This window comes from Chrysoperla carnea, chromosome 2, assembly GCF_905475395.1.
Source record: "Chrysoperla carnea chromosome 2, inChrCarn1.1, whole genome shotgun sequence".
NCBI lineage: Eukaryota > Metazoa > Arthropoda > Insecta > Neuroptera > Chrysopidae > Chrysoperla > Chrysoperla carnea.
The window spans coordinates 78752299-78775425 of NC_058338.1; the positions used below are offsets into that span (position 1 = coordinate 78752299).

At 32.1% G+C, this 23127-nt stretch overlaps 1 protein-coding gene across 1 annotated transcript in view; it reads right to left on the minus strand.

Annotated features, from left to right (window-relative positions):
- The window catches only part of LOC123293584 (dmX-like protein 2), a 34539-nt gene extending 12548 nt beyond the window's left edge, over positions 1 to 21991 (minus strand). The window contains 24 exon segments of the mRNA XM_044874453.1: positions 938 to 1170; positions 1243 to 1503; positions 1671 to 1908; positions 2935 to 3863; positions 3927 to 4175; positions 5668 to 7132; positions 7201 to 7421; positions 8486 to 8895; positions 10548 to 10818; positions 10989 to 11248; positions 11576 to 11983; positions 12084 to 12297; positions 13477 to 13785; positions 14707 to 14805; positions 14836 to 15050; positions 15903 to 16059; positions 16189 to 16434; positions 16558 to 16697; positions 16764 to 16952; positions 17566 to 17701; positions 18615 to 18851; positions 18915 to 19071; positions 19862 to 20059; positions 21805 to 21991. Coding sequence (XP_044730388.1) covers positions 938 to 1170; positions 1243 to 1503; positions 1671 to 1908; positions 2935 to 3863; positions 3927 to 4175; positions 5668 to 7132; positions 7201 to 7421; positions 8486 to 8895; positions 10548 to 10818; positions 10989 to 11248; positions 11576 to 11983; positions 12084 to 12297; positions 13477 to 13785; positions 14707 to 14805; positions 14836 to 15050; positions 15903 to 16059; positions 16189 to 16434; positions 16558 to 16697; positions 16764 to 16952; positions 17566 to 17701; positions 18615 to 18851; positions 18915 to 19071; positions 19862 to 20059; positions 21805 to 21891 — 7329 coding nt within the window. The 5' untranslated portion in view covers positions 21892 to 21991.
- Between the last annotated feature and the right edge of the window lie 1136 nt (positions 21992 to 23127).

Genomic DNA, 23127 nt, shown 5'->3' on the forward strand with positions numbered 1-23127 from the left:
TAATATACTACAATGCGGGAAATAACCCAATTGTAGTAGAAATAAATATAGACGATTTCCGCCAAAATACTTTTATTATTAATATTCAATACTTATATGCCAGTTTTTTGGCTAAGCAAATCTAAAGATTCAGTTTAAAAAAATATCAAATTTGAAACAGGTTACATCTAGATTCAAATCATTAAGGAATTAAGTGAATTCGAATTTTAGAACTGTAAGACAAGACAAATGGATTAAAAATTCTATGAATATAAAATGAAATCATTATACAGTATGTAATAATAAAAAAATTTTCACAATGATCAAGGTTAACATCACCAGGTTAATTTGATACGTTAGTAAAGATAAAACAAGTGAAATTTACCAAATTTAAAAAACCCCCGACAAATTTTTCGGGTACGTAACCTTAAACTTGCACTTGAAGCATTTATAAGAACACTTTCCATTAAATTACCTTTTCCTCAAAGCATTTTCCAAACTGAACCTATTTTGAAGATCATCGAAAATTTTCTAGTTTTTTCGAGTACGGAACTCTAAACTCGCACTTAAAACATAGCTAAGAACACTCTCCATTAAATTACCTTTCAAACGAAACAGTCAGACAGACAGACAGACAGATACAAACACACAGACATAAGATCAATCTTATAACACCCCTTTTCCTCCCCTCTTTTAGTTCGGGAGTTACAATAACTTAAAATTACGACTAAGATCTTGACTGTTTAAAAGTTACGAGCTTAGTGCAATTTTTTGAAATAAAGAGTCTTTTGTATAGTATTCGAAGTTTGATGAATTTTAAAAGCTGCTTGACAATATCTTGCGATAAAATCCTAGGAATTATCTTTTATGATTATCTAATTGGATGTTAAAATAATAAATTATCGATTACTTATTGTATTATAATTATAATAAAAAATAAAAACGCCGATGAACTTACTTGTAAATGTCGAACTGGATCAGCAACAACAGTTTTACTACATGCAACACTAGCTGATAATAATGGTAAAGTTGTTGGGAATGGCAATGGACTAAATAATTGCTGTTGGGTTTTTTCTTGTTGTAATTCTTGTAATAATAATACTAATTCCATTCTTACAGAAGCTAAGCCTCCACCAGCGGCTCCGTGTAATGAACAATAACTGACTAATGTGCGTAATAGGGTTTCGTTCGCTGAAAGACAATAGTTTAATGTATATACAAGCATTTAAATAACATAAAATAAATTTTAAAACTTTAATTTACCTTTTAACCATCGTTTTCTACGCGCTGCTCGTTGTACTTTTGCTTCAAAATCTAATTTCTCTTGCATTAAAATTTCATGTAACGTTAATTTTTCTTCTTTAATTGGTATTATCTCTTGTTCGTTTAGTACACTTTCGTCTTGCCCAATTGTTTCATTTGGATCAGATGCATCACGACTCGTAACACTATAATTGCACAATTGACGTAAAGCTTCAACTTCATGTTCTAGCCATATATATAATTGGTAACGTAATTGGCCACCTAGAAATTAAAGAAAATTTTGACATTCTGAAAATCTCAGTTCTTAACAAAAGTCTAGGGATAGAATCTCTATTTATCATATAGAAAAATAAGGTTGAAAATCTCTTAGATTTCAACAGTAAAATTTTTTTGTTTGCATATATGTATACTCTTGAAGTTTGACTTACCATCTACTTCAAATCCAGTAGCTAATGTGGATAATTCTTCCATTAATATTTTTAAACACGCAACAAATTTTAATTGCTGAGCCATTATATCAAGATGACCTCCAGATTGTGACGGGGAAGAAGCTGTACAGACTGCATCATCATCTCTTGAAGAACTTTTTTCTTTCTCATCTAATTTCAATGCAATTGGTGGCGTTGAATCACCCGATTTCTCACTGGCATTTTCATCATCATCCCACTAAATAAAAACATAAAACCTTTAATCGAAAGTGCGTTCGTTTTTGTTAATTATTTGCGTATTTGCCCTTATTTCATATAAAATCAAAAGTGTGTATAAAATCACAATTTCTATAAAATTTTTATCCTGAAAAAATATCATTCCTTCGGAAGCACAATATAATATACACAACCTAAGTTTTTTAAAACACAAAATTTTATCAAAATTTCGAACAGCTGTATCTCTGCGAAAAATCATTTGGAACAGCAATAGAGTTTGAAAATTTGCATTTTCTAGTTTGGAAATCTATGGCTCAAAAATTTTAATTACTCCTTGCCACTTTGCACGGAGGGTTGAAAGAAAGAGAAATGTTTTCCCTAAATTGTATATAAAATTTAAAAACGTATCAAATGATGAAATCAGAGATGAAATTTCTCACCCTTTCGACCCTTCGTACAAAGTGGCAAGGGGCGATTCCTTAATTAAATAAACATTTTGGGGGGAGGTGGGTTTTAAAGTTATAAGTTTTGACATGTTTTAAAACATGTCAAGAATAAAAATTAAATTTTGAAAAATTTCAGTGCGATGATTATTTCAGATGATACTGTAACCCGTGTCCACCAACGGAGAGCATCTGTAAAAACTAACATGTTTGCCTAATAATGTTTTGAGTATTAAATGTCTAGATTATTAGGAGAGCATCTGTAACAACTAACATGTTCGCCTAATAAACTTATTATTTAAATTTATGATATTTTTTCGATCAAATTATTTGTCTAGCGTGTTATTCCTAAGCGTTACATTTTTAGAACGTGAGTAATTTTTCGTCAAACCTAGACATGATAAACTTGAAAATGAGGGATGAATCATGAAATTTGATAAAGGAATAAGGAACATAAGGGTAGTACAAAATAACTTGCTTGAGTAATAATACATAAGATAAATATACCATATAAATGATATAACTACCCAGCACTTTCATCCTTATTTGTAGTTTAAGCTCCCCTTTGAAAGACTAATATTAAAAATTAATTTTCAGATTTATACCTTTAATTCTAGATCATCTGTAGTCAAATTTGTAACAGGAGCTGACCAATCAAATGAATCAGCTTGGGCCATTGTATTTGCAGCCATTGATGAACCCCAATCAATTGAATCAGCTTTGTGTGGGACATCATCCGTTTTTGATGGTTGATCATTCCAACTTAACATTCCCGAATCAATTTGAATATTTTGCTGATGTGATTTCAACGGGCTTTTTAAAATACCCGGTGAATCAAGTGATTCTTGTTGACTAAGACTATTATCAGCAACTTTTGTCGGTAATTTACTAAGAACATCCAATGCAAGTGCTGGACAACCAGCTTTAAAATGCCCATGTGCAGTTGTAAAATATAATTGTCGTTCTAATGGTGTTATCGTATCTTCCAATAAAATTTGTTTATCGGTATTTTCAGTATGTTTGCTACTATAACTGAAACCGGATAACACCAAATGTGATGCTTTTTTACGATCTTGTGCAGACATGGCAACATGTTGACGTACGATTAGCGGATGAGTACGTAAATATACATAAAAGTTAAATACATTTGGATCGGCTGAATTCGATTCAGGTCTAGAATGTGTGATGTCATCGTTTGGTGTTGCAGGATGCATTGAACCAGCTCCACCAACTAATAACGTACTCAAGGCAGCTTGATGATCTTTTAGTGTCCACAATGCCATTGAACGTAAAAATGGATCAGGATGTGCTTTGGTTATATCGAAATTATTTCCTTGGGCATCACATCCTAATATCTCTTCATATAATAAACGTTTTAAGCTATTCGGGGCTGCATCAAGTTCACCTTCGTATAAACGTGCAATAACCATTGCTAATTGTAAATCGTCTAATTTATTTAGGCATACGTCTATAGCATCACGAAGAGCACCGGCTAAGAGAAAGAATGCGGCAGCATGATCGAAACGTTGTTTACCTAGTCAATTAACATACAAATGATAAGAAATTACCGTATTAAAATGTGCTACAAAGCTTTTACCTAATAGAGCAAATGCATTTTTGAGGGCAGCTTTTCGCCAACGTTCTTCAGCGAAATTATTGGAAAAGAATGCTGTCATACGATCGTCACGTTGCGATCTAAACAATCCCCAAACAACAGATTTTTTCTTCATTGCTAGATAATATATGGCAGCATCTAATGGATCTTGATTTGCTTGGTAAGCCGCTTTGGCTAATTTCTCAACGCATGTTTTTAATAAAGTATTACTTCTTAGCCACCATCCAACACCTAGAATAATTGATAACAATAATGAACAAAACCTATTTAATTAATTTTTCATAAGCAATGCTTGCGCCTTTGTTTATTATAACAGAATGGTTTAGATGACAAAGGGATACTGAACGGAAAGATTGTACATTATTTTAAGTTTGACTACGTTCGCCTAGCTAGACAGAAATCGATAAAGATTACAAGTTAAATATTTCTACAACCATCGATATACCGTATATGACATTACCGATCCGATGATGTCCGGTTAACCGCTTTGATCGCAAATTTAGGATTGTTTATTCACCGAAAAGTGGTTAAATTTTAGCTTTTTTTTGCATTATGTAGATCAGTGAATCAAGGAGTTCATGCGAGGGGCTAAAAAAATTGGTGGTCTGTGAAATGTAAACGGGGTACACGATAATTGATCTCATTTAAGCAGGTTGCGACTTCCATTTTCATTTTTCATTAATAGAATAAATCACACAAAAAATAGAAACGAGAATCGGAAATTCTGGCTTCAAAAAGATATAACTGTAGCTTATCCCGCATTATAGAATATCGCCAGAAAGTATTTAATTGCTTTCTCATCTTCGTATCTGGTGGCAAAACTGGGAACAAGAAACCGAGGAGATGTAAGATTAAACGTCAGTAAATAGACGCCAAATATTGATAATTATTTATCAAAGCACCAGACTCCTCACTAAATTTTCAAAAATGCAATATTAGCTAACCAGGGGGTCCACACAAAATCGAAAAATATAGCAAGTGGTCCACGAAAAAAGTTTGGGGACCTCTGATGTAGATCCAAAGACCTGCGTTCAATCTAAAAAGTGATTTTTTTGAACACTTTAATAAAAAAAAGAAGCAATTTGTTATCAATAGGTGACGATTTTCCAATCGTAAATCTTTATTTTATCGAGAGGTGATGATTTTGAACATCGAACGTTAAAATAAGGCACTAGTTAGCATTTTCTCTAATTTCAGGCGGCACTTGAGCTCCTAACGGTTCAAGTTTACAATCGAAATTGAAACTTGAAAAGGCTCAATTATCTATCTACGAATGCTTCGAAAAGCTGAACCGTCTAGCACTGAAAAACATGATCAGGTTAATCTGAGTACCGCGTAACTATTGATATTATTTGTACTTATAGATCCTACAGGGATAGGAGAAGAATATTTGAGTTACAAATTTTGGACTCATTCCACTGGAGAAATTCGGAAAGAAAGCTGTGATCGTAGTATATTTGATGGAATACTGTAGCTTTTTTTTTTGTTTATAGTCGAACTTATCACCTGGAAATATCCTGCCTCTAAGCGAGAGATTGCTTTCAAGAAAAGTTTTGTTTTTATTTTTTATGTGTTTTAATTCTTACATTACACATCCGATCACCGGGATATTATGAAAACTTAATTTTAGTTACTAAATTTGAAAACAGTTAATAAATTTGAAAAGGAGTAGTCGCTAATGTGCTCTACAACATTCTGGGGGGAAATATAATACTAAACTTACCTAATTCTTTTAGGGTAACCCATTTCGGTTGGCCCTTTGCATAACTAGGTATCAGATTCAATAATTCATTTTGACTTTCTGAATGATAAGCCCATGCTAAATTATTGGTACCAACACCTTGACGTTGAAATTGAGCACGTTGAGCCAATGGCAAACATCGTAATAAATATCCATAATGTTTCATTGCTAATAAAAATCTTAATCCACATTCATCCAATGATTCAGTGGACATATCATCAGATTGTACAACACCATGTAAATTCTCTTTAGCCAATGCAGTTTTAGCTGCATCGATAGCAAAACGTTCAGCTAAATCGGTGTTACATGTAGCAACAGTATCGGCTAATGCCAATAAGTGCATTTGATCTAAACTGGACAAACCAGGCAAATGTGTATGAGTTAATAAACGTGATAAAGTTCTCCCTTGACGTGGTCCAAAATGAGCAAGTGATTGCCGTTCAGGTAACGATCCTCTACGATCTGTACGTCGACTAGTGCTTCTGTCCATTTCATCATCTTCTAATATGTCATCTAATGAATCTTCTGCAGGAGCACCATCGAATAGCTCATCATATCCAGGTTGTTCATCATTGGTAGCACTACCAGTTTTCTCTCGATCAGCAGCTAATAATGTCCATAATGGTAGTGGAGGTATTGATGAAATTTCAGCATAATCTAAACAAATCATATCATCGGGTAATTGTGTTGTACCTGCAGTTGAACCTCGAGGTTCTGGACTGCCAGCAACACCACATCCAACTGATAATGTACGCGCACGTGACCAACCGCGAGCTACACTTGATTCTTCATCTTCAGTTAGACCAGGGCGCATACCCGGACCTCCAATACAACGTACTAAATGTGCTAGAATTGCTTTAACCCAACGAATTTTCCCCGAATTTAACAGCTCCATAAGTTGTTTAGGATGATATTGTGGTAAAACAGGACAAGCAATGCGTGACGCTTCAAATAGACCATAATCAGGCATATAGTCTGTAGATGCTGCAGGCCCTGAATTTGCATTTCCCGTACGTTTTTTACGACTATCAGACGATAATATTTGTAAATTCACTGAACTAACACGTGATAAATGGGTCATTGAAGTTGTGGGTCCTAAACGTCGTTGTGTACTCTCTTGTACAAGAACACGTAAATCGACATCACGTAATTGTCGTGTATCTTGTGATTCTTCTGTATCATTTCCGTTTTGTAAATTGTTCATATTCCAAGATGGTTTGCGCGGTTTCCATTGTGTATAAACATGCATTTCAGAATCCATACCAACAACTAATATACCATCACGGACCCATGATATTTGCATTGGTAATGGGGGTAAACCATCTGCAGTTTCTAATAGTATTTTTCTTAATTTCATCCAACGTATTTCATCGACGAAATGAGGTTGAGCTAACGATGATGCTTTACGTAATATTGGACGATTTGTTGATTGGGATTCTTTCATTGCCTAAAATATTCAAAATATAACATTTTTTCATCTAAGTGAAACCAAAGTTTTACAGCTGCATTACCCACCTTCATATTTGCTTGAGCTAAATCACTTGAAACCGGTGTAAATAACATTATTTTACTACCAACAGCGACAGTAAGAATATGACTTCCATCTTCTTTAGATACCCAATCTAATTGCACCAAATGTTTTTGTGTTAACGGACATGTATTTCCATTTTCAGAAATTGATTTTCGTAATGATTGTAGAGTACTAAAACTGGGTACTGCTAATAATGTGCTTGAACCTGGTTTAATAGGTTCCGTTGCGACCTGTTAAAATAAAATGTTACATTTATCAATCAGGAAAAAATAATTCTTAAACTGATTAGAATTGAAACAGTTTGAATGAGTTTGTAATGAATGTAATTTATATGTAATACTTTTTACAGCATCAGCTAATTTGAATGTTTAAGTATGATTTTAGATATATTGGCGCTACAAGTGCCTTAAATGAAGCGTAATCTGGAAGTTCAACTTTTTTTATTTAATTTATAAGCCTAGATACCATTGTCTTAGTCGTTATTGAGATGTTATTGGTCTGCTTTATGGGCATTACTGTCTTTTTCGTTTGATAATAGAATCACATAAACGTGTAAGAGCTTTGATTTCAACAAGACTGCGTAACATTAGAATTGGCCTCTAAGATCATGTTAGGTCTTAGGTTTAGCCTAGAATTATTATTTGTGGGAATTTGCTAAGCAACTATTTCTAATAATAGCACTAATAATTCAGAGATGGTTGGCGACCTGAAAACAATATTAATTCCGTCATTGTGAACATATGGCTCCAAAAAATTGTCGCAAATTGGACTTTATTTGCGCCAAAACCCGAAAACATATTTAGACACTCATAACACCTTTCAAATCTAAATAATAAAGGTAAATCGGGCCCGTGGAGAATGTCCCAAACTACAGGAAAGAAAATGCGGTTTTTGTTTTTGGATGATGGCATATATTAAATCAAAATAAGTGCAAACAATTGACTGAGTTAATTGTTGAAATACCATGTATAGACAGTGTTATTTACGTAGTCATTTGTTTGTTATGTAAGTAAAGAAAGATAGTCACTCTTAGATAGCTACTGGGTACTTTTTTACTGGGAACAATTTTTACATTCACTCTTTTGTTCTATCTCTAACGGTTTACAAGATGCTCATTTACGAACTTCGCCTCACTTTTAACGTCCTGAGCACGCTATAAAAATTCAGCTTGATATTTTTTTCCGATTTTGAGTCATCGTTTTGACGGACGGACGAAAAATTTTGTTCGTAGCATCAATATTTTTAAGCGTTATAAACTTGGGACTAAACTTAGTATACCTTGATATATTAAGTGTATATATGGTATAAATACCTGTAAATCATTGTTGCGTGGACGCGGTTCGTCATGAGATAACGTATGTAAAACTTGTGTTAAACGTTGCTTCTTTTGTAAATACTTCGAATCATACAGATAACTTAAATCCAAATGTGGATCAATTTGGATACGTGGTAAATGTATATTTTTTAAATGAATAGTATCTTCAAGGACCCATTCTGAACCACCAGTACTTTCACATTCGTAGATTGCAACACAAAGATTTACGTAACGTGATTCTGGATCAGCTTTGCCTGGTCGTGTAAAACTACGTCCATATTTGTACGCACAAGCAACACGTCCTGAATATGCAGCACACACGTTTAAAGGTTGTCCACCGATATCTATTGTTGATTCTTGTTCCCTATTTTTGTAAATAAATTTTTTTGTTTGTTAAATTATTATAAAATTTTCTTTTTTAATAGACCACAAGCTCATGCTGAAATTTTTCGGGTGAAATGACCCACTAGGAATCATGTTGAAAAAGATTATTCTGTATGTAAAAGTAAGTTTAAGCACCATGGCGTTAGTTTTGTCCGGTGCAGGTGAAAATATGAATGCCACACCCCTGCACCAGTGCAGAAATAAATCTGGTAACTTCAGTATCGAAAGTAAAAAAAATTTTTGATTTCCCGTCAATTTCCGAATCCTTACGTGTTTATTTCTGTACGATATTTATGTTATTCGTTTCGAATACTTATGCAGAGTTAGTATCCAGGAACCCCGTACATAATTGCTGGTGTAGGGTTGAGATACGAAGGGGTGTGACATCTATATTCTCACCTGTACTTACATGTACCACACAAAACTGACGCCATGGAGTTTAATCTTAATTTTACATAAAGGAGCATCTTTTTCAACATGTTTCCTGATTTCCAACATGGGTCATTTCACTCGAAAAATTTCATCATGGGCTTGTGGTCTATAATTATATCAAGTATAATGAGGTGAAAGTAATAAATTGTACCATTGTTTAGTTAAGCTAATAATTAAGAAGAGAAAACAAACGTAATAAGATTTAGAGATGGTGGGATTTATATATCACATCTCCCTTCATTAAAAAAATTTACTAATTTGAAATTCGTAAAAAAGTAACTTCATTAGAAATTTATCACCTTCATATCTCTGCAACTCTTCGAAAAAAATGTAGATAATTTCTATTTAATTTACTTTGTGGACGTTTGGGAAAAACTTAAATTTTACTTACCACATGTTTCACATTTCGTTGTTATGCAAAAGACAGTTTTTGAAAGGATAACTTTATAATATTTGGTAGTATTCGTTTTACAAAGTTTTCGGTCTAGATTCAGGTGTAGTATTTGACAGTAATTTGAGAACGACTAGAAATTTTTCGTCTTGATAACAACCTCTCAAATTTTCAGCCGTTCTGAAATGACTGACAACTATGCCTAGTCGTAGACCCCATTTAACTTATTTTTTAAGAATAAATAATAATACGGGGAATAACGGAAAAAAAACCAAATATTACTTGTGCAATCTAAGAAAGGTGTTCCGAGAAGAAATTATAAATACTATAATCTTATCTTGTTTGTTAAAGGCTTTAATGGCACAAAATCAAAAGAAAAAAGATAAATCTTATCTTCGATTCCTTATGCTAATATTTATTTCTATTTATTATTTTGACCTAAAGAGATGGTAGTGCCATCTGAAAATAGGTTTGGAAGAAAATATTACTTTTAAGGTTGTTAAAATGGCATTTCTCTTGGACAAAACCACATTTCCAAACGTGTTAAACAATAAAACAAACGATATACTAACGCAAGTAAAATTAAAACTTGAAACTAACGTTAAAACGTGGAATCAACGAAGAAAAATGCATCTTGGATATGTTGTAAACAGTATTTTTTCAGCTGAAATGTTATAAAAATATTTGTAGAGCATTACCTCATCAAATTAAACCCATAAATTAGCGAATAAAATAAAAGATAAACTTATTAATTCTATATGAAAATCGTGAATTTGGAATATAATATTTACAAAAATATAAATACATACCTTCTAACCATTTCCCATTGTTTCCATTTATAATCGTCACCACATTTCCAGAAACGCACTGTTGAATCTGAACAAGCGGTTACAAGCACATATGGTGCTAAACATGCTGGATAAATTGATGCTGAACTTAAATGACCAGCAGCCGGAGCAGCATGAACTACTTCAACACCATCAGGTAATGGAAGAGCTTGTTCACACACTTTACGGGTAGATATTGTTACATGAGGTGCACATGGATTTATTCCATTTCCGTCACCTTGTACATCGGTTCCTAACAATAAAATTTTGACATAATTAGATTTAAGATACATTTGTGTAAATATGTAAGCTGAGTTTATTTTGAAAAGAGACTATTTTTTACTCAAACAAATGTGTTTTTAAATTTAAAACGGCAGAGGGCGGTCTCATCTAAAAATAAAATAACTACAATCAATTACTAACCACTATCTCGATCAGCTTCATCATCATCTTGAACTAGGTCACTATCCGGTACATACATCATACTACCAGTAAGACCTTGGCCAGCATCCACTGGATCTGGTTGTGAAGCAATTACTAATCGCCACATGTGTACTGTAGTACCATTCATGGTACGTTCTAAAACCACAATATAAAATGGTTCTTCGAATTCACTTGTCCTATGTAAATCGACCATTGCACCACCATGCTGTTGGGCTTCAGTTAAACCAATTACACTGCTTCTACGTTCTTCTAATGTAGCACCGTCAATAACTCGTTCACCTATTTACATCAAATATTCCATTATTACATCTAGTAAGATTAGTAATTAAAAGGAAGGCTATGAGAACGGCCTATCAAATCAGAAATTTTGGTTATAAAACTATTGACGCAAGTATAATGAGAAAGTTGGAAAATGTGATCTAGCTTGTGCATATGCCGCATGATTGCTCTCTTGAGATTTCAAATTTAGGATTATCTGTCCTTAAGAGGTAGAGAGCTTTTAGAGTTGCTTCTGGGGCTAATAGAATCGTATACCTTCATTTGTTTATAATATTTAGGCGTATCACTGAAAGATATCTCTATATTCTGCTAAAGGAGATAAATTTTCTATACCTGTGATTAGTTGTTCCTGGAACACGTGGAGAAATTGTGTATTTTGCCAATCATGTGTAGCGTCGGCAATAGCATCCAATTGTATAACACAACCAGGTCGGGCTGTTGATTGTTCTGACACAATTTTAATTTTATCATGTAATGGAAAATGATGATGTAAACCATCATCAGAGCTATCCGCTTCATGTGACGACAAACTATCTAATGATGCGGATGCACGTAATCTGCTACGACGTTCTGATATAGATATTTCTGCCAGAAGTGTTCGTGCATCAATAACAGCTTGATATACACGTAAACTTTCTCCATCACTAGCGACGAAACATGCACTTGGCGAGTTACTTAAATTTCCTAATGTTGTGCTGGAAAAATAATTGTTCACGTTAAGAGAGTTGAAAACAATTAACTTTAAAACAATTAATTTCGTTTTTTGAAAATGGATATATGAAGTAATATTTTTACCTAGGTAATAGAGTTGGAATCCAAGCCACATTTGAAAAAGCAGAAATTTGTGGGGAATTTATTCTAGCTAATTCATTAACACCACCAGATTTAGATAATGGTCCAACAGCATCAACTCGCCATAAAATTAGCTCACTGCAAAAACCCTAAAATAAAAAAAAATAAAAACTGAGTTTATTGTTGAAATACCCTGTATAGACAGTAATGAATATCACTGCCTTCACTATTTTTAATAAATTAGAAAAGTTAATAAAACCAATACATTTATCAGGGCCATCAAGCCGCCATTTATTCTAGTTTACTAAAATTTCGAAAATTTTTCGAGGTATTTTCTAGAAAACTTATTATTTTGTGATAATAATTATTACGTTATTATAAATTTTCAATTCTCACGGGAAAACAATGATATATTTACGAAAAAATGTTTCAAACAAAAGTTGTTAATTTTTTATAAGGAACATTTTTTTACAGTTAAACTTTTGTTCTATCTGTTACGGTTTACAAGACCCAAGACTCAATTGACCTATGTTGCTCATTTACGAAATCAAACTCACTTTTACGCACTGAGTACGTTATAAATATTTCCGGTCAATATCTCGGTTCGTATTTTCAGATAGACAAACAGACAAACGAAAAAAGATCCTCTAGATGACAGGATATATTTGTACCCTTCCTCTGTGTTGCCATCTAGCGGATCTTTTTTAATCTTCAGAGGAAAAAGGCTTGAAATTATTAATTATTGTATGTCCGGATTTAATGATAACATGATAATGTTTATAATTTGCTTTACACAGTTAGTTAAAAAATTTTATTAGTATTATTTAAAAAATATAATGCTTTAATTAGCCTTTTTAATCTTCAGAGGAAAAAGGCTAACTTGGGACTATATTTAATATACCCTTATATATAAATTTGGGTCATATTTTACAAATTTTTTATTTTAATTATGCATATCGGAATGAGTTTGGCTTTAGATTAGAGAACGATATGTGTTTTTAATTTTTTATATCTTGTATATCATAAAATAAATGTGAAAGTGAGTTTGTTTGTTAGTTACTCGCCCGCTTCAACGGAAAATTTCTTAAAAGCAAAGACTAAATAGTTTGGATTCAAACTAAAAATTATTTTGAATGTAATGGAAGGGGAGGGGGTTAAGTGAGGGCAATAGAGATAAAGGCTATAACGCGGTGGTTTTTACTTTTAATGAAAATTTCCTAGCGAAGTGAGCGTTTATCATGCTAATAAATTATTAAGTAAATTAAATGAAAACTTACAGAATTATTTCCATTATTATTTTCGGGTTTCTTCTCTCGATTTTTATCTAAATAAAAAAATTACTTAATTCTAAAAACATTCTTCAGCATCTTGCATATATTATTATTCTAGCACTTACCTGGCATATTATGATGACTAGTAGTTAATAAAAGTGGTAATACTGGATGACATGTTATATCATTTACACGGAAACGATGACCAGATGCACGACTTGAATGTGCTATACTTAATACTTGTGAAAATTTACTTTTGTCGGCGAATGTCAACTCCCATAAATTTAGTGTACCATTCGAATGTTTACTGACCATAGATATAGTTGGTGCCGGATTTACGGCATCCGATTGTGATGTAGTTGAATTTTGTTGTTGTTCATTGTTCGCATTTTCAATTTGACTAACAGCTTGTTGTAACGATACGTGAGTGGATTCTGTAAGGAAAAATTATTTTGAAATCTTCTAAAATTTATCCCAGATATCGCTTTTCTTAAAGGGTTATGGACGACATCGAAGAAATCACAAAAATTTTTGGTTTCAGAACTTAATAAAACTTAGTTCATAAGGCAATTTTAATCCAAAAATACAAAAATTGAGTTCATTTCACGATTGGCTCAATATTTTTTCTTTGATGTCTACCGAATTCACCAAATAATCGAATAAAAAAATCTATATTTTGGTGAGATTTTCGGTGGTATTTCAAGGACTACTAATCTTAACGTTAAATGAACTAAATTTTTTGTTTTTTTCTTGTTCGTGTTTACCTTATATATTCCAAAAACAAAGATAAACTTTTTTGGTTTCTTATTAAGCGTACCGATAAAATTCTAAAAATATCAAGGGAAATTAAAAAAATCATAAAAGTTTATTATTTGAATAAAAACTCTTCTTTATGGTAATAACCACTCAAAAAACATAAAAATTTATTTTATTGTTGAATAATTTCCAAGATTTTTTGATATTCTTACATATCCTTCCAAACATATTCCCTGAGAACTCCTGATTTTCCCGCTTTGTAACCACTATGAATATTAATGCCACTACGTTGATTTCTAGAGAAGAATAAGCGATACATTTCAACATAGAAATTGAGATAAGAAAACTAGTTAAGACAAGTGCCAGAACCCCTTTTAGAATTGAAACCCACAAGAGTTGAGTTGCAGAAGATAATGATAGAGAGAAAAAGTTGACCACAGATTAAGATCCTGGTCAAAAACGAACACAAATTGAATTTTTAGTAAAATCGATTTTGTTTTACATACGAACCAAAAAATATGAAAATAAAAAAATGACTATTCACTGATTTACGCCCAACTTCAAAGTTATCTCGAACAAACAGTGATAAAAAATATTACCTGTAGTATTTTGCAACTCAACACTTTCTGAATCTTCTTCTAATACTTTCGGTAAAGGACTTCCACTGCCTGCTTCAACGCCGGTCTTAATATCATTTTCTAAAATACAAAAATATTATTTTAGTTAACATTTTTTATTTCTGTAAATTAATTACGTACTGTGGATGTGTCGTATCGCGTCTTTTAAATGTATTGCATGTAATCCACTGGCATGATATAAACTAACATTTGTTGACATACTCATTGCATCACCCAATGGAAATGCACCAGGTATTCTTGTGCTAAATGATACTTGTGCTTGACGAAATGAACCAGGATGAAATTCATCTAACCATTCGATCATCCTAATCAAATTATATAAAAAACATAATTAGCTAATTATATAAAAAAAAAAAAGTTGTACCTAATAATAATAATAATGGAGTTTAATTTCCGTTTTTCAGACATCCATCTATAACAGATGCCACCCACATCATTATTTTTAATCTTTATTTATTTTTAAAGTATATTCGAATATACAATTCAATTTATGATGTGGGTGGAGACGGTTCCTTCGTTTTCACCCCAGCGACGACAGTGTGATCAATTTACCGCGCCATTAATCAGACTGCCATTGCCTGGATTCGAGCTCGCAACTTCCCAATCAGTAATCAAACGGTTAAAGGCGATTGCACTTTTACTCGCTTGGACACTGAGCTGGTTTGTATTTAACTTTTTCATAAATTAATCATAGTATAAAAACTGTTCATTTGAATACGATTATGAAAAATATTTGTCCAAAATGGAAAAATTTGTGTGTATAAAGCAGAACACAGTTGAGGAGGGTGGTGGGATTCTTGACAGGACATTGGCGATTGAACTATTACCTTCAATACAAGGGTATTTCTGATAATCCCACTTGCAAGGCTTGTATGGAGAACGATGCAAAATCGATGCATGTTATTTGCAACTGCAGAAAACTGCAATCCCGGCGGAAAGCTGTATGCTTTCAATGTGGCGTCACCTCTTACTTGGAAGCGTCTCGTTTTGAATGTCAGGTTATTCTCAAGGAGGGAATAGAAAACCCCTTGGTTTAGGTACTAGGGACCCATTTGCGGTACCTTTCTTTTGTATTGTTATTATTATTATTACTTTTTCAAATCATAAATATCTATTCAAAATGAACGATTTTATTATTAAAACGTTTAAAAATTTACCAGATGAGGAAGCTTCCGTCAATTGGATGCACACTAAATAATAAATCAGGACTGTGATGCCAATCGCGTAATAAACTTTCAATACGTGCATCCAAACTACTATCTAGACCACTATCACAACCTGAAGTACCATCTTCAGAAGTACCACTTCGTTTTTCTAAAAAAATAAGTATTTTCATCGTTAATTCGATATTTTCATAAAATGTATCTTTTGGTGACCTTATGGACACACAAAATTTATTTCAGAACAATTTTAAAAGCGAATTGAATAATCTATAAAACTTACTATAAGTAATTTCAGGATCTTCATCGGTTTCCAGCACTTTTTTCGTTAAATCATGTAACAATGCTTCAGCTTGTAAACTAAAATGCATTTCTTTATTGTCTAACCAGTGTAAAACAAATGAAGGTGGTGCTGAAGTACCATCACCATGATTAGTACCAGTTACGATTCCAAGACTTGGAACCAAAGGTATATCAGTTTCTGCATTAATGCTAGCAGCCAAATGAAAATGTAAACCAGCACTCACGCCTAGAAATAGAAATTGAATAAATTCATTCGAAATTTTTTACTTTTGAAGTTATCTCAAATGAAAGATAGCAACTTATAATTGCGACACTTATTTTGTAACAGGTTTGTTAATAAAAGACGTACCAGAACCGTGATAGCCATATGAATGGAAGTCATGAACACTATACGTTGAAGGTAATGTTGGTATTGGTGGAGTATTTCCTACACCACTCTGTTGTCCAAAACTTTGTTGCTTAGCATGACGACGAATATGGAAACAGGTTCTAAAAAAACACATTCAAAGATTAATAACATTAAGCTTTTGACGTCTAATTACTTAATATACATACTTCATATGTTTAAGTCGTTGAACAAATCGATGTTTATGTCTATGAGCTCGATATTTAGCACGTCGTCCTGGTTCCATATTCACACCAGGTATACCACCACTTCCAGAATCATCTGGTGGTACTGTTTCTAACCATACACGACAAATATTATCTAGACATGATGTAACTAATGTGTTTGCAACTGAGCCCCTAAATTGAGGATCATAATGATTATTAATTATAATTTTTTTTTTTTAAATTAACTCTCAAGACCTTTAGACTCTATATTCAGCTATAATTAACATGATTTTTTTATCCAAGAGGCACGCGCATTTTATTTGCAAAGTAACTCGTGTCAACTGCTTAAAAATTTAATTTTTGAATTTTGGGAGAATAGTTTCCAGACATTTTGAACTTATATTAAACATGGTTTTGTAACGACCTGGTGATTCTTATTTCAATTGATCTTATGCAAGTTTAATGAGATCTAAGTACCCTCAGAAAGAAAACATCCACAATTCATCATCATATGTAGAAACAAGATCCTAAATTTTTATTCCAACACTGGAAATCAAACCTGAGCCTCCTGGATTAAAGCCAACAAGATCCCACAGATGCGTCTAAATTCGAGTATTTACCCGAAAATTTTTTATTTCCGAATCTCAAGAGGGAATGATTCAAGAGTTTAGTCTGACTAATATTAACTTGATGTTTTTCTTCGTAACTATCACCAGCTTTTGAAACCACCGCTTAAGGGTAAAGACATTAATTATTTAAACTGTATATAGAGAGTAAAAATTTATTTGAAATTAAATTATCTTACTTCGGCATATATTTACTAGTACGTCTCCAAGCTAAATGAGTAACAGCACGTGGATGAGCGATATATACGAAACCATATTGTAATTCGCTGGATAAAGTACTCGTATGGTCCATACTCCGTGATTGTGGAAGCATTACTAAAATGATAAATAATCACAACAAATACTTAAGCATTTTAAACCAGTTTTGAGATAATATTAAAAAATATTTTACGTCTAAATATAAACCCATATTTTGTATTAAATTGTAAATACAGGATGCTTTTTTATGTTGACATATGCTTGAAACTCGAAAAATAAATTTTATCGATAAAAATGCTTCAAGTAAAAAATATTGGGCGTGTAGGCGCACGCACATCTTACGCAGACATTAAACTTGGTCTAGATTTTCAAGCTAAATGAAAAGCTCACTATACTCCATAACTGGTAATTAATAGATGAACACTTTAAATTAAAAGTTGTTATTGATTAAAAAAGTATCATTTTAGGTAAAAACTGACTGAAAAGGGTTACGCAAAATTGTTTTTTCGTATCAAAATTGTTATTTCGTGTAATTGTTTCTGCGAAACCTAGGCACTCTTCGAAAAAAAATCCATAAATCCATTAAAAATGGTTTGTTTTTCTCTAAAGACCATTTTTGTTCAAATTGAATGAAAAAACGATATCAATTACTGTCTAAACTATTCGGATTACAAAAAAATGTTTCAAACAACAATTGTTTGCGTATTTATAAAGAAAAACTTTCTAATTTAAAACGTTCATCTAATGTTTGTCAGCTATGAATCAGAGTGAGCTTTTAATTGAACCTGAAAACTTAAATCGAATTCGATGTCGGTATAAGACGTGTGCCTTTGAAACTAACATTTTTAGTTCGAAGCATTTTCCCCAATTAAATTTATAGAGTTTCAAGCATATGTCAACTTAAAAAAGACTCCCTGTATATAGAACTTGATATTTCTATTGAATTGTGTATAATATTTGCTCCTATAAGTATCATATTCTACTAAAATTCCTGCCAAATTAATAAGTTTTATAAAAAAAAAAAACTTACTAAATTTATTTTCAAACCATATTTTTACTAAACGATCATTTCTACCAGCAGTCGCAAATAATGTTCCATCTGGACTGAAAGCCATATGATGGACAGGTGTAGCTGTTTTACAATTCCAAACACATTCCCATCCTCCAGTAGCAACACCACCGGCATCACCACTCGCATTTGATGAGTTATCTTTTTCTTCTTGCATAGTTTCAGTAGCAGGTTCACCCAATTCAAATGTAACTCCGCCTAAATACGATATATTAAAAAAATTTAACATAAAGTTGTATTAATTAGTTAATATTTTAATACCATGTATTTCTTCGAAGTGTTCTGGATGAGGTTGTTGCCAAAGTTGTAAGATTATACCACCGGTAAGGAGTCGTGTACCTTCTAAGTTCCAACTAAGGCAAGCAATATAAGAATCTGAACGTAAACTTCCAGTTTGAACCCAACGATATTCAAGGCCCTAAAAAATTATTTTTATTAGTACTGTATAAAGAGGTAAAATCCTATTTTAATTAAAAAAATTATCATCCCAGAGGACGAGTCGATTGTAGAAATCTGCCCGGATATTTTGTAGCACTTGAGGAGAAATATTCACACAGTTGTCAACAATTCTTTGCCTTAATTGTTGCAAATTTTTAGACCTATTCCGCGAATACATCAGTGTTTTGAGAAAACAGAAAAACTGAAAAAAAAAATCACTGGGAGATAGATCTGGCGATCTGGCTGGTCACTTGAAACCACTCATAAGATATTGTCAGAAAGTTTGTTCCAGGAACAGACTTGCTATCATGGAATTGTGTGCAGGGTAATCATCTGGTTTCAACCATACAGATTCCAGGTCTAAATTAGGAAGAGCTTTAACAGTTGACAATTTATTATTTTGTAACAAACTCAAATATTTTTGAAAATCTAAAGATCTGTCAATGAACAATGGTCCTATAATATGGGCACCCAATATTCTTGTCCAGACATTCAGTTTCTGTGGAAACTGAGTTCGAGTAACTGATTTATCGATGCTGATTTGTCTAAGACAAATATCGCATGGCATATGCTTTATTATGCTTTGATTCTCTATTAGAAATGGTTTTGAACACGGTCTGTATATAAGAAAAAACACTGTTGTTCTGATCAAATACAAAAAGTCTCCTTTATTAACTTAAAAACTCAAACTTCTTAATTTTTTCCTACAATTTTAACTTATCGAGATTTAACTATATGTCAGTTACGATGCGTTTCAGTAGAATACTCACATGGGTGCTGGAACCATGAATAAGTGGTGTTGGCTCAAATATGCATACAGTATTCTCATAAGCAGCTGCAATTTTTCCAGTATCTGTTGAACAATCCAAGGAACTAATTCGTATGTATCCATGTACAGCACCAGGTATAATTTGAACTCTTTCGAAGTTTGAAGCAAGAATTACTATGTTACATCCAGCAGCATATGCCTTGAAATAAATTTGAAAGCCAAATCAACTAAAGAAATCTCTTAAAGTTAACTATAACGCCCCTCTTTTGGGCGTTGAAGACGTTCAGGAGGGGTAGTGAAAGGCTAAATTTTAGGGAAAATTAAAGTATGTCAAGGCGATTTATTACCTATTTCGACAGTTCGACGTTTCGTAACGCCATATTTGAGGACAGATTGTTATAAAAATATTCGAGATAAAACGAAGATGCGAAAAATAAAATCGAAATATTATATTAGCTGGAAAATTTGGATGTTGGTATTTTTTGAATAAAATTCTATTAGTTTGGAGATCAACAATGATATAAATGTCGCATTCACAGAAGAAGGCCGCATAGGATCCCAGTTCTAGATTTTCTTCTTTTTTTATTACGAAATTCTCTACCCACAGTAGGTTAAACTTGGGAACGGTACCAAAGATAAGATTTTAGCTGTTAAATTTGTCACATTTCACCTTCTCACAGTTGCACCATTCATTTTGAAACAAGTTAGTTTCTTGTTTATGGGTTCATTGGAAACATCGAATTTATTTTAAAAATTAATAATAAATAGATTAATAGTGTAGGACAACTGTGGTAACAGCAACAACCTTCGACTATGAATACACTTTGTATTCATATCTTTCTTAATTACTTTTTCGCTATGGTTAGTCAACCATACTCTAGAACTTTCCTAAAAACAAATGTAATTTTGAAATACTATAGAATTGTTTAGAATTCTAGACAATTCTAAAAAGAAAAAAACAATATCGTTTTATATTACTCAAACAGAGATAGAAAACATATACAAGTAAAATATACGCAATAGATTACACGTGAATGTTCTAGAATTTGCTAGACTCTACGGTAATAATTGACTGTAACTATATAAACGACGCACAGCGTGCGATACGGTCAGATAACAATACAGACTCTTCAAGTTAACTACAGTACAATATATAAGTTCATTTTAATCAAGTTAACAATCAAAATTAGTGCAAGCTCTTGCAGTGAAATATGTTAAACGCCAATAAAACAAATATTTTTTTTTGTGATATAAATTGTTCACTACAATAGCATAAATTCTAAAACTAATTTTATGATTTTCAAATTAAAGAAAATTTATCAGCTGTCAGAACATCGATATTAGTATGTTGATTCGAATTTAACCCTTCTCAGATCAAATTTTTTGAGTTTCAAAATATGTCAAGTGAGAGTTTTCACATGATAACTCATGAATTGCAAAGAGTTAATTTGGTAGTTTGAGTATTTACATGGAAGAATTCTCATAATCAACGACAATTTGTTGACCCAAGAAATTAGCAATTTTCTATGTCGAAAGCTCAATACTTTTATATTATTTATTATGTTTTAAAGTATAAAGTATAGAGGTAAAAACTATTTAAAAATGATTAATTTTATGTGTTAATAGAACGCAATTTCTTTTAAAATTTATAGGGCGTAATCACAGATTACTGTTTTATGTATAATCTTTCGTTCGAATTATTGCTTATTCGAAAAACAGATGAGCGGAGAAATTACTTCAAAGGATTTAAATTCTTTTAAGAAAATTCGTATTTCAAAATATCTAAAATTGTTTTTAAAAAAAATAATTTTTTATAATCGTTAAGTAATTAATTAACAACAGATTCACATTTTTAAGTTTGTATTAATCCTTTTTAATGCTCTAATCATTAATTAATTGTAATTTTATGAAGTGCCAGAAAAACAATTTAATTGAATTGCTTACAGTAAATGATACACCTTCTACACTTCCAACGGCAAAACATCTATCCCCAGCATTGCAAGCACCACTAACAATTTGATGACAATTCATTTTAAAAAGTCACAAATCAATGTGATAAATATATTTATAATTATTCGCTAATTCTTTATCATATTGAAAAAGTCAATAATAAAATTCGACATATTTCATCTGCAACCATTTGACAGATAATATCAGTTTTACCTTGTAATAGGGATATTTGCTGTCAAACATATAATAGTTTCATTTTCTTATTTATGTTGGCCTTACTTAAAATAATTTAATTGCGAAATTATAAAAATTGGAACAATCGAACGTAATGAAATACATTCATGACCCACGAAAACAAAATTTAAGACAGATGCAATTAAAATAAACCCCTGATAAATTAGATAAAATTTTACAATATGTCAAAAAATTATGAAAACCAAAGTTGTTTAAATTTCGCAATAAATAAATTTTCATTCGATGTATTTGGTAAAATAATAGGAATTGTTAACAAAATATCAGAATATTATAATTAATTTTCATTCAGTTTTTATATTTTGGTACAGTAAGATGCTACAATATTTTTGGTCCAACATTTTTAATTTTATCGAGTGGACTATCAGTTGTTCTGCTTTTGAATTATTACTAAAATAAACCATTGTTTAAAACGATTGTTGTGTAGTTTTTTAAACCTCGAACTATATAGTGTAAAAGAAAAGGAGCACAATCTCGAGTTACGACTGTTTGACTCAAAAAGTGTCCAAAAATAGATTGATTAGAATGGCGCTAGTGTAGCAAGAGACTGACAACTTGTTTAGGTCTTTATGTCACTTTTATTACTTTGAGCACTTATTTTAAAACCACTGATCTCTATGGAGGATATATCTGATTTCCTGGATAGAGGATCTGTATGGTTTAAAACAAAATTAAGTATCTTGTTAGTTGTAGAGAGCTTTACTTTGTGGAACTCCATAATTTTATTTCTTCAATCCTAAGTATCTTATATTGAAGCGTTTCCAGCGTCACTGATCTCTATATAATTGGATAGAGAATCTATATAGCGCCTCAAAATGAGTGATTGGGAGCTAAATAAAACCATTCAACGCTTTTATTTTTTTTAGATTTAGCCACTCGTTTAGTGGCGCTAGTATTAATCTCAAATTTAGACTAATTTCAATACATGGTATCTTCTATCCAGTTATATAGAGATCAGTGTTTAAAACTTACACTTTTCCTACATCAGCGCCATCCTTATTTTCTGCTTCTTTTGACACTTTTATCTCTGCCCTTCATACCCCAAACCAAAAGAGGAGTGTTATA